This window comes from Bufo gargarizans, chromosome 2 (assembly GCF_014858855.1).
Source record: "Bufo gargarizans isolate SCDJY-AF-19 chromosome 2, ASM1485885v1, whole genome shotgun sequence".
NCBI classification, from domain to species: Eukaryota; Metazoa; Chordata; class Amphibia; order Anura; family Bufonidae; genus Bufo; species Bufo gargarizans.
In genome coordinates this window covers 268483169-268495836 of record NC_058081.1, presented here as the reverse complement: position 1 = coordinate 268495836, position 12668 = coordinate 268483169, and the positions used below count along the sequence as shown (strand labels likewise).

The 12668-nt window shown below is 44.2% G+C and overlaps 1 protein-coding gene across 3 annotated transcripts in view; it reads left to right on the top strand.

Moving 5' to 3' along the window:
• PTPRZ1 (protein tyrosine phosphatase receptor type Z1) overlaps positions 1 to 12668 on the top strand; it is a 250893-nt gene that overhangs the window by 230877 nt on the left and 7348 nt on the right. For all 3 annotated transcript variants that reach the window (XM_044280285.1, XM_044280284.1, XM_044280283.1), the window contains 3 exons: positions 10772 to 10900; positions 10993 to 11139; positions 11471 to 11613. In XM_044280285.1, coding sequence (XP_044136220.1) covers positions 10772 to 10900; positions 10993 to 11139; positions 11471 to 11613 — 419 coding nt within the window. The remainder of the gene's footprint in view (positions 1 to 10771; positions 10901 to 10992; positions 11140 to 11470; positions 11614 to 12668) is intronic.

Sequence of the window (12668 nt, the reverse complement as noted above, 5' to 3'; positions counted from 1 at the left end):
CTGATCGGTCGCCCACACGTGCGTTCGCCCACACCCGCCCCACCGCAGTGACAAAAAAATTTTTTTTTTGATCACTGCACATTCACTTTACACGCACTGCGGCGATAAAAAAATCAGTTTTGATATTTTTTATCAACCGCAGCGGCCTCCGGTACTTCGCTAGCCTCCCCTTTGTAAGACAGGCTTGCTTTTTTTTTCTTGGGTAGTCTCAGGGAATACCCCTAAATTTAGTTGCCCACATGTCTAACGGGGGGTATTCTTCTGAAGAGGCCTACAGGCTTCTGACCCAGTCGGATGAGGAGTGGGAACCCTCATCTGATGAATCCAGCGGGTCAGAATACGAACCTGTAGAAAGCAGTGGCTCTCTGACCCAAAGTTCGGACGAGGAGGCTGAGGTCCCTGATACCACCAGGCGTACCCGGCCCCGTGTCGCTAGACCGCAGGTTGCGCAGGATCCGCTTCAAGAGCAGCAGAGTGGGGCTGGTGCTGTCGGATTACGTGGTGAGGCATACACCAGCAGCCCAGCCCTCCCTGGACCTAGTACCAGCACTGCCGTACAACCTGGTGAAGTAGCGAGCACCAGAAGGGCAGTTGAAGCTGGTACGGTGGCACGTGCAGTAGTGACCCCGTCGCAGCCACCGCAAAGACGTGCCCGTAGAGCCCCTAGAATCCCAGAGGTGCTGGCAAACCCTGATTGGCAGTCCCCAACTTCAGCCGCACCCGTAGTTTTCCCTTTCACTGCCCAGTCTGGAGTTCGGGTTGAGACAGCTCAGATCGGTTCGGCCCTGGGATTTTTTGAGCTGTTCTTGACTGCGGAGCTTTTAGACATAGTTGTGGCCGAAACAAACAGGTATGCCACACAATTTATCACCGCTAACCCGGGAAGCTTTTATGCCCAGCCTTTCCGGTGGAAACCAGTCCAAGTTTCCGAACTTAAAACTTTTCTGGGCCTCCTCCTCAACATGGGCCTGACAAAAAAGCATGAATTGCGGTCATATTGGTCCACGAACCCGATTCATCACATGCCCATGTTCTCTGCTGCCATGTCCAGGGCACGTTTTGAGGCCATCCTGCGGTTCCTGCACTTTAGTGACAACACCGCCTCCCGTCCCAGAGGCCACCCTGCTTTTGACCGGCTCCACAAAATTCGGCCCCTCATAGACCATTTCAACCAGAAATTTGCAGATACTTATACCCCAGAGCAAAACATCTGCATAGACGAGTCCCTGATACATTTTACCGGGCGCCTTGGCTTCAAACAATACATCCCAAGCAAGCGCACCCGGTATGGGGTCAAATTGTATAAGCTCTGTGAAAGGGCCACAGGCTATACCCACAAATTTCGGGTCTATGAGGGAAAAGATCAGACCCTGGAGCCGGTCGGTTGCCCTGACTACCTGGGGAGCAGTGGGAAGACAGTTTGGGACTTGGTGTCACCCTTATTCGGCAAGGGGTACCATCTTTATGTGGACAATTTTTACACAAGTGTGGCCCTCTTTAGGCATTTGTTTCTAGAACGGATTGGCGTCTGTGGTACCGCGCGAACTAGTCGCGCGGGCTTCCCCCAACGGCTCGTTACCACCCGTCTTGCAAGGGGGCAGAGGGCCGCACTGTGTAACGAAGAACTGCTCGCGGTGAAATGGAGAGACAAGCGTGACGTTTACATGCTCTCCTCCATTCACGCAGACACGACAATACAAATTGAGCGAGCAACCCGTGTCATTGAAAAGCCCCTCTCAGTCCACGACTATAACCTCCACATGGGAGGGGTGGACTTCAATGACCAGATGTTGTCTCCGTATTTAGTTTCCCGACGCACCAGACGCTGGTATAAGAAGGTGTCTGTATATTTAATTCAATTGGCTCTGTACAATAGTTTTGTTCTCTACAGTAAGGCTGGGAGAACTGGATCCTTCCTCAAATTTCAGGAAGAGATCATCGAGAACCTCCTGTATCCAGGAGGTTCCGTGGCCCCAACCACCAGTGTAGTTAGCCGTCTACACGAGCGACATTTCCCCAATGTCGTTCCTGGTACCTCAACCCAACAGTCACCCCGAAAAAGATGTCGTGTCTGTAGCAGGAGTGGAATAAGGCGTGACACCCGCTATTTCTGTCCTGACTGTCCGGACCACCCTGCCCTATGCTTTGGAGAGTGTTTCCGGAAGTACCACTCACAGGTACACTATTAGCATAGGGACTGCATCTCACAGGACAGGCACACAGGGCTATTAGGGCCCATTCACTCACTGCTGCTGCAAACGTCTCCTTTCACATGGGACAAAGTGCATAACGCACTTCGCCACATCTTTGGGCGATTTGCGCTTTGCACATTGACCCATGGGGAAGGAGAGGTTTGTTCTATAAAGGTAAAAAAACAAAAAAAAAAAACACACCAGTAAGCAAACACGTTAATGTTCAGTTAAAAAAGTTAAAGTTTATATGTTATGTTGCAAAGTTAATAAAATTATTGCGTTGTGGCCTGGTTTTTTCTTTTTTTTTCTTTTTTTACCTTCCAGGTGGACCAACCGATTGACTAGCTGCAGCACCGATGTGCATTCTGACAGAAGCATTGCGCTGCTGTCAGATTACACGCAAGTCGGTGTATGCGGCGCTGCAAGACGGGATTTTCTCCTCTGCAGTGACAGATACGTTTGCCAAGGCATACGAGCTGAGGAGGAGGAGGCGGCGTTCCTATGCTTTGGCAAACACTTTGTATATATATATACAGTGGAGGAAATAATTATTTGACCCCTCACTGATTTTGTAAGTTTGTCCAATGACAAAGAAATGAAAAGTCTCAGAACAGTATCATTTCAATGGTAGGTTTATTGTAACAGTGGCAGATAGCACATCAAAAGGAAAATCGAATAAATAACTTTAAATAAAAGATAGCAACTGATTTGCATTTCATTGAGTGAAATAAGTATTTGAACCCCTACCAACCATTAAGAGTTCTGGCTCCCACAGAGTGGTTAGACACTTCTACTCAATTAGTCACCCTCATTAAGGACACCTGTCTTAACTAGTCACCTGTATAAAAGACACCTGTCCACAGAATCAATCAATCAAGCAGACTCCAAACTCTCCAACATGGGAAAGACCAAAGAGCTGTCCAAGGATGTCAGAGACAAAATTGTAGACCTGCACAAGGCTGGAATGGGCTACAAAACCATTAGCAAGAAGCTGGGAGAGAAGGTGACAACTGTTGGTGCGATTGTTCGAAAATGGAAGGAGCACAAAATGACCATCAATCGACCTCGCTCTGGGGCTCCACGCAAGATCTCACCTCGTGGGGTGTCAATGGTTCTGAGAAAGGTGAAAAAGCATCCTAGAACTACACGGGAGGAGTTAGTTAATGACCTCAAATTAGCAGGGACCACAGTCACCAAGAAAACCATTGGAAACACATTACACCGCAATGGATTAAAATCCTGCAGGGCTCGCAAGGTCCCCCTGCTCAGGAAGGCACATGTGCAGGCCCGTCTGAAGTTTGCCAATGAACACCTGAATGATTCAGAGAGTGACTGGGAGAAGGTGCTGTGGTCTGATGAGACCAAAATAGAGCTCTTTGGCATTAACTCAACTCGCTGTGTTTGGAGGAAGAAAAATGCTGCCTATGACCCCCAAAACACCGTCCCCACCGTCAAGCATGGGGGTGGAAACATTTTGCTTTGGGGGTGTTTTTCTGCTAAGGGCACAGGACAACTTATTCGCATAAACGGGAAAATGGACGGAGCCATGTATCGTGAAATCCTGAGCGACAACCTCCTTCCCTCTGCCAGGAAACTGAAAATGGGTCGTGGATGGGTGTTCCAGCACGACAATGAACCAAAACATACAGCAAAGGCAACAAAGGAGTGGCTCAAGAAGAAGCACATTAAGGTCATGGAGTGGCCTAGTCAGTCTCCGGACCTTAATCCAATCGAAAACCTATGGAGGGAGCTCAAGCTCAGAGTTGCACAGAGACAGCCTCGAAACCTTAGGGATTTAGAGATGATCTGCAAAGAGGAGTGGACCAACATTCCTCCTAAAATGTGCGCAAACTTGGTCATCAATTACAAGAAACGTTTGACCTCTGTGCTTGCAAACAAGGGTTTTTCCACCAAGTATTAAGTCTTTTTTTGTTAGAGGGTTCAAATACTTATTTCACTCAATGAAATGCAAATCAGTTGCTATCTTTTATTTAAAGTTATTTATTTGATTTTCCTTTTGATGTGCTATCTGCCACTGTTACAATAAACCTACCATTGAAATGATACTGTTCTGAGACTTTTCATTTCTTTGTCATTGGACAAACTTACAAAATCAGTGAGGGGTCAAATAATTATTTCCTCCACTGTATATATAAAAAAAAAAAAAATCCCGGCAATGATTTATTCATCCACATTGATTGATGTGAATGGAGAAATCTGGTTTGCCAGGGCATACGAGCTAAGTGGGTATGGATGTAGGGCGGAGCTCCTATGTCCTGGCAGACGCCTTTCCCCTCCATTTTTTTTTTTTGGCAGAGATTTTTTCATCCACATTGATCGATGCGAATGAAGAAATCTGTGCCTTTCATTTTTTTCTTTCAGCCCAGAGGTTGAACGGAAAAAAAAATCTCATTACCTGTATGCTCAATATAAGGAGAATAGCAGAAACTCCTAATGCTGGCCATACATGTAATGATTGCGGAGACCCTCAAATGCCAGGGCAGTACAAACACCCCACAACTGACCCCATTTTGGAAAGAAGACACCCCAAGGTATTTGCTGAGGGGCATATTGAGTCCATGAAAGATTTAAATTTTTGTCCTAAGTTAGCGGAAAGTGAGACTTTGTGAGAAAAAAAAAAAAAAAAATCAATTTCCGCTAACTTATGCAAAAAAAAAAAAATTCTATGAACTTGCCAGGCCCCTCATTGGATACCTTGGGGTGTCTTCTTTCCAAAGTGGGGTCACATGTGGGGTATTTATACTGCCCTGGCTTTTTAGGGGCCCTAAAGCATGAGAAGAAGTCTAGGATCCAAATGTCTAAAAATGCCCTCCTAAAAGGAATTTGGGCCCCTTTGCGCATCTAGGCTGCAAAAAAGTGTCACACATCTGGTATCGCCGTACTCAGGAGAAGTTGGGCAATGTGTTTTGGGGTGTCATTTTACATATACCCATGCTGGGTGAGAGAAACATCTTGATCAAATGCCAACTTTGTATAAAAAAATTGGAAAAGTTGTCTTTTGCCAGGATATTTCTCTCACCCAGCATGGGTATATGTAAAATGACACCCCAAAACACATTCCCCAACTTCTCCTGAGTACGGCGATACCAGATGTGTGACACTTTTTTGCAGCCAAGGTGGGCAAAGGGGCACATATTCCAAAGTGCACCTTTCGGATTTCGCAGGCCATTTTTTACACATTTTGATTGCAAAGTACTTCTCACACATTTGGGCCCCTAAATTGCCAGGGCAGTATAACTACCCCACAAGTGACCCCATTTTGGAAAGAAGACACCCCAAGGTATTCCGTGAGGGGCATGGCGAGTTCCTAGAATTTTTTATTTTTTGTCGCAAGTTAGTGGAATATGAGACTTTGTAAGGAAAAAAGAGAAAAAAAAAAAATCATCATTTTCCGCTAACTTGTGACAAAAAAAAAAAATTCTAGGAACTCGCAGTGCCCCTCACGGAATACCTTGGGGTGTCTTCTTTCCAAAATGGGGTCACTTGTGGCGTAGTTATACTGCCCTGGCAATTTAGGGGCCCAAATGTGTGAGAAGTACCTTGCAATCAAAATGTGTAAAAAATGGCCTGCAAAATCCGAAAGGTGCACTTTGGAATATGTGCCCCTTTGCCCACCTTGGCAGCAAAAAAGTGCGACACATCTGGTATCGCCGTACTCAGGAGAAGTTGGGGAATGTGTTTCGGGGTGTCATTTTACATATACCCATGCTGGGTGAGAAAAATATCTTGGTCAAATGCCAACTTTGTATAAAAAAATGGGAAAAGTTGTCTTTTGCCAAGATATTTCTCTCACCCAGCATGGGTATATGTAAAATACATAAATTTTTTTGTTACCTTGCCTCACAAAAAACGTAATATAGAGCAATAAAAAAATCATATGTACCCCAAAATAGTACCAATAAAACTGGCACCTTTTCCCGTAGTTTTGCAATTTGTGGTCACTTTTTTCAGTTTCTATTGTAGGGGTGCATCAGGGGTTTTTCAAATGGGACAGGGCATCTAAAAACCAGTTTAGCTAAATTTGCCTTCCAAAAACCATAGGGTGTTCCTTTCCTTCTGTGCCCTGCCGTGTGCCCGTACAGCAGTTTACGATCACATGTGGGGTGTTTCTGTAAACCACAGAATCAGGGTAATAAATATTGAGTTTTATTTGGCTGTTAACCCTTGCTTTGCTGCTGAAAAAAAAATTAAAATCTGCCAAAAAAGTGAAATTTATAAATTTTATCTCCATTTTCCATCAATTCTTGTGGAACACCTAAAGGGTTAAAAAAGTTTGTAAAATGAGTTTTGTATACCTTGAGGGGTGTAGTTTCTAAAATGTCATTTTTGGGTGGTTTCTATTATGTAAGCCTCACAAAGTGAGGGTTTTGGAAATTTTCCCAAAAATTTTAAGATTTGATTCCATACTTCTAAGCCCCCAAAAAATAAAATGTCATTTTCAAAAGGATCCAAACATGAAGTAGACATATGGGGAATGTAATTTTTCAAATTTTTTGGTAAATTTGGTATTTTTTTAGGAGTTAAAATGTTTTTAGTTTTTTTTAACTTATTTTTACCACTGTCATGAAGTACAATATTTGACGAGAAAACAATCTCAGAATGGCCTGTATAAGTAAAACTGTTTTAAAGTTATCACATAAAGTGACATGTCAGATTTGCAAAAAATGGCCTGGGCAGGAAGGTGAAAACAGGCCCGGTGTTGAAGGGGTTAAAGAAAATCTGTCACAAGGATAATTGCTATTGAAGTAAAGCCATGGCCTAATAGTACTCAGTACCTTATTTCAAGATGTCCCTTTGTTCCAGCAATAGATGTTTTTATCCAGTTTATTTTGTATGCAAATGAGCCAGTAAGGTGCCCAGAGGGGTGTCACTCTTGCAGGAAGGGGCCCTGCCACAATGTGTCCACCCTCAAAAGACAAACTTAAAATACCGCCCCCATTATCCGTTAATCTACGCCCATTATACGTTAATCCGCTCCTCAGCCGACGGGGATTGAAAAAATGAAGGTAAAAATCAACTTCTGTCAGCTGCAGGGGTGGGAGGGAGGGTAACTTTCTCCCTGCAGCTCACGCTCAAACAGCACTGTTCTGCTGTTTTAGGCCCCTTTCACACGAGCGAGTTTTCCGTGCGGGTGCAATGCATGACTTGAATGCATAGCACCCGCACTGAATCCTGACCCATTCATTTCAATGTGTCTGTGTACTTGAGCGTTGTTTTTCACGCATCAGTTCTGCGTTGCGTGAAAATCGCAGCATGTTCTATATTCTGTGTTTTTCACGCAGCCCTGGCCCCATAGAAGTAAATGGGGCTCCACTGAAAAACACATTGCATCCAGGAGCAAGTGCGGGTGCAATGCGTTTTTCACTGATTGTTGCTGAGATGTTGTTTGTAAAACCTTCAGTTTTTTTTTATCACGCGCGTGAAAAACGCATCAATACGCATTGCACCCGTGTGGAAAAAACTAATCAACTGAACGCAATCGCAAAACTGACGGAACTTACTTGCAAAATAGTGCGAGTTTCAATGAACGCACCCTGAACGCATCCGGACAAAATCCGTCACGCTCGTGTGAAAGGGGCCTTAGAGTGAGCTGTTCAAAAGGACATGCCCCTGATCTGGTTAGGCCAAGCACCCTCCCACTCCTCAACCAACAGGCATTGAAAAAAGGAAGTTAAAAATCAACTTCTAGGTCCTGCTAAGCCACACCCCGATCTGGTTAGACCACGCCTCTCCTACTCCTCAGCTGACAGGGATTGAAAAAAATGAAGTTAAAAATCAACTTCTGTGAGCTGCAGAGGTGGGAGGGAGGGTGACTTTCTCCCTGCAGCTTACACTCAGGCAGTACAGTGCTGCTGTCTGAGAGTGAGCTATTCAAAAGGACATCCTTGTGTCTGTCCAGGCCTTGCACCAGACGGAGGAAAGGGAGTCTGAATGCTGGACTGTCCGTCCTAAAACTGGACCTCTGGCCACCCTAGGGGCAGGCTGCTGTGGAGTTCACAGTTGAGGGGATTGTCCGCTATGGAGGTCAGTGTTAAGGGGCATATTGCTGTAAAGGCCACTGTTAAGGGGGCGGGCCCCTGTGGGGGTCACTATCAAGGGGGTGGTGTGCTGTGAAACTCACTGTTGAAGGGGAAGGCTGCTATAAAGGTCAGAGTTAAGGGGGTGGGCTGATGTGGAGGTGCAATTTTAAGAGACGGGGCATTGTGGGGGGGTCAGTGTTAAAGGGTGGGGGGCTGTGGAGGTCATTGTTAAGAGGGTGGGAGGCTGTGGAGGTCCCTATTAAGGGGGCGAGGTGCTGTAGATGTCACTGTTATAGTGGATAGTGTTGCTATCTTTTAACAACACACACACAAACAATAAATTAAACAGATTAAATATACCCGAGTAAAGCCAGGTCCTTCAGCTAGTTATTGTTATAAAGCCATGTGACAAAACTAACCTCACCACTGGGTTTTGGAGGGGCCTGTTTGCCAGCCTCTTGCCTCAGGATTATGGCCCATATATTAACTTTGAAGAAGACAGACCGGCCGAACAGTCTAAATCTGTGGAACTGTTTTGGACAGGAAAGCCATGCTTGCTGCCGGCCAAATGTAACTTCCATGGAATTCGGGAGCCCCTGCTCGGATCTGGGTAATTTTTGGATATGTTGTTCACCCAGATCAGAGCTATCCATGGATGTATAAATTATGGGAATATGTGGGGTTTTGAAGTGTTTTCTGTGTCTTGGGACAAATGTGTGTTTTCTGCCTGTGAGTGATTAAGTGAGCCCATTGTGTTTGGTAATTGTATCACAGGCAATGCCCAATTGTATTTTGTTGATGGCTTCACACACAATGCCCATTGTATTTTGTTGATTGCGTCACAGAGGGGGGTGGTTGCTGGGAATACTGTAAATGCATGTGATTGACTAATGTATAGACTGTCGCAGTCTCAACAAGGTCCCCAGGGGGAGTGTCCCTTGCTGGAAAACCTGCATAAAAGGCAGTAGCCCTATGTTTTACCCTCAACATAGAGCCTCGTCTCATGTGTAGGGGGAAAGGCTGTATCTACACTGGGGAATGCTATGCGCTGTATACTCCCCTGGCTATAATCACTGAGCTCTTTTAAGAGCTTGTTCCTGCTTCGCTCGCTGAAGGAAGAGAGGTTCACCGCCTGGAGCCTTGTTGTAGGTCCAGGGTGGGTAGGCGACGGTGAGACCCCAACCAAGCTGCGGCAGTTAATGGGGTCGGCAGTGCTTACGGTGTGAAGTGGAGTGCTTGGAGCCCTCAGAAAGCACTAGGAGTATCCATCAATGGAGGTACCCAGTCGGGGTGCCAGGCAGGAGATCCGTTAGAAGCTGAAAAGAACATAGGACTTCAGTGGAAGTACACTCCTAAGTGCATGTACAACTGGGCGGTTTCTTATTGTAAATGTGCGTGGCATATATATATTAACTTGTGTTTGACTCTATATTCATTGTATCCATGCTTGACTTTGTGCATTTTTTGTGTTGGCTTTCATTGACTTAAAGAGGACCTTTCATCTGTTTAGCCCTAGTCTACTTAGGGTCTTACTTATAGGGCGGCCCTCACTGATGTCATCGCACTTTTATTTTATTTTTTTCAAAGACGTTCGTCCACTGTTGTTCCCAGTTGATTTTGGCGCCTTATATTCTAATAAGCTGACTTGGTCATACTAGGCGGAGACTGGAGCGGTTCTCTTTTCCCTGGCTTTGAGCACATCCAATCAGAGCGCATCGCTCATAGGGAGGAGGTCATTCTTTGAAGAAAAAAAAAAAAAGTGCAATGATATCAGTGGGCGCCGCCCTATAAGGTAAGACCCTAATTAGACAGGGGAAATAGATTAAAGGTCCTCTTTAATATCAGCTCTGTGAGGTTTTGTTAGGCTTCTAGCATTTATTAATTCAAGGGAATCTGCCAGCACTTTAGACCATGTTAAGCTGCTGACAATACTAGTTAGGGGCTGGAGAGAGCAGGACAAACATGCGTTTTGTGTAGCTTTTCTTATCAGGAGAAGTCTGAATATGAAGTTTTATTCTGCTAGATTCTGCTCTTCCAAGTGCCTAGGAGGTGGTGCTTCACAGTGAACTACTCGCTGCATTGAGCTGCTTCAGAGCCCCTCGCCTCTGCTCAGAGTGACAGCTGTTGTGTTCTCCTGCTTGTATACTACAGCTGTCATTCGAAGCAGAGGAGGGGCTGTGAAGCAGCTCAATGCAAAGACCAGAGAACACTTCACAGTGAAGCCCTGCCATGGGAACTTGCAAGAGAGTTATAAAACGTAATATCCACATTACTTCTGATGACAAATGCTCCACAAAAGTTATACTTGTACTGCTTTCCACATCTCCTACTTAGTGCTGTCACAGTTGCTGACATACTTTATTCAATATATAGTGCTGCAGACTATGAAGTCTACTACATTATAACTCCTAGAGTTAGCTTCTTGCCATCAGGGACTCTAAGATGTGAACAGAGCTGTACATGTTATTCATGTGTATAATAATACACTTTATTGTATATCCATAATTATTAACTAGATATATAATATTGTCTACACAGGGCTACCATGAAAGTAATGAATTCATTATAACACAGCACCCGCTGTTACACACTATAAAAGATTTCTGGAGGATGATCTGGGACCACAATTCTCAGATAATTGTAATGCTTCCTGATAACCAGATCATGGTAAGTTTCAGTATGAAATTTTGGCAAGATTTCAATGTTATTTTTATTTGTGCACTTTGTCAGTTTCTTTGAAATTTTCTGTTTCTCCCCAGGCTGAAGATGAATTTGTCTATTGGCCAAACAGAGATGAACCAATAATCTGTGAAACTTTTACTGTATCTTTGGCTGGAGAAGAACATGTTTGTCTTTCTAATGAGGAGAAACTCATTATCCAAGATTTTATGTTAGAAGCTACACAGGTAAGCACAGAAATTTTTGCTACAGTAAAACCTCTTTGAGATGACCATATTGCATTAAGAAATAGCCTTCTAGGATGTGGCCTTTTCAACAAAGATAGCCAATATGCATAATATACAGTGGTCTTGAAAACCTGTTGCAGGAAATATCTGGATAAGGGGTGGTATTCTCAAAGATGTGGTCTTTTGAAGAGGTTTGACTGTATATCTATGATCTAATCAAACTATTTTATATCTATTAAACAAACAAGTTGCACATCTGATTATGTTTTATAGAAAGTATACAAAATATAATACTGTTTAATGAACCCTTATGAAATATTATTTTTGATAGGATGATTATGTTCTGGAAGTAAAACATTTTCATTGTCCAAAGTGGCCAAATCCTGACAGTCGAATAAGTAAGACGTTTGAGCTTGTAAATCTGATCAAGGAAGAAGCGGCTAATAAAGATGGACCTGTTGTTGTCCATGATGAGTAAGTACAGGATTTTTGTTGTTCCAATGTTTCATTTTTTTGGAATATTTATCCCATTGATAGTACTCTTGTTATGGACAGTGGATGTAGATCCACTGTGCCAACCAACTAGTTTGACTTTGGGCTAGTCCTGAGGGTGTTACCCAGGCAAGTCCCCTGGTTTGCATTTTTTAACTCCTATACACTAATCTGGCCTTCGCTGCAGGGTAGCCACCAGTTTTCTAGCTCTTGAAATTGTCCAGGTGCAGTTGGCTGCTGACCCACGAATCAGAGGCACCTGTTGCGTGGCACCGAGGGAATAGGCAAACTTGTAGTCAATAACAGGTCAAGGTCAGGGAGGGCAGATTTCTTGCAATGCCGTGAAACAGTCCAAAGATGAAGGCAGGCAACATAGTATCAGTTTGGTGAACAGTAACTGGTCGGGTGGCAGAGGGCCAGGATCCAGGAAATAAAAGTTGATACACTGGCAGATAAAATGATTATAGCACTATACAATCTCTAGCAAGCTAGAGAGACATAGGAAGATCTATAGAGACCAATTGCTCAGGCAAGGAAGGTTAGCAGCAAAGTTATATAGGAGTGCTGATGAGCTAATTAGTCAATCAGCTAAACACAGGACCAGAAAAGGAATTAACCACTGAGGTGCTACAGGGAAAAGTCTCCCTAAAATGTGCAGCACCCAGGAGTCTTTTGACTGCCAGGCAGAAGTTAGGTGAGTGATGCGCCGCCCATGCCTGCTGTGGATGGTAGCAGGCACTTATATAGGCATGTACCTTGTCATAAATTAAGCTCATCCTCAGGGATATCAAGGGGGGGGGGGGGGCAGGGGGATATCAAGACAGGCGTGTAAAGTTTTTTTCCCTCGAGAGCTGACTGGTATGTAAAAAATATTTTAAAAAGTTTTCATATGACTTCCATATACGGAGAATACGCGTACAGGAGCTGTGTAAATTATTGTCTTTTTAGGCAAAGGTTATTTCAGTCAGTCACATGATCTCCTGGAGAAGTAAAAAAAAAAAAAGTATTTGCTCTACCCAGTCATAACTATTCATGAT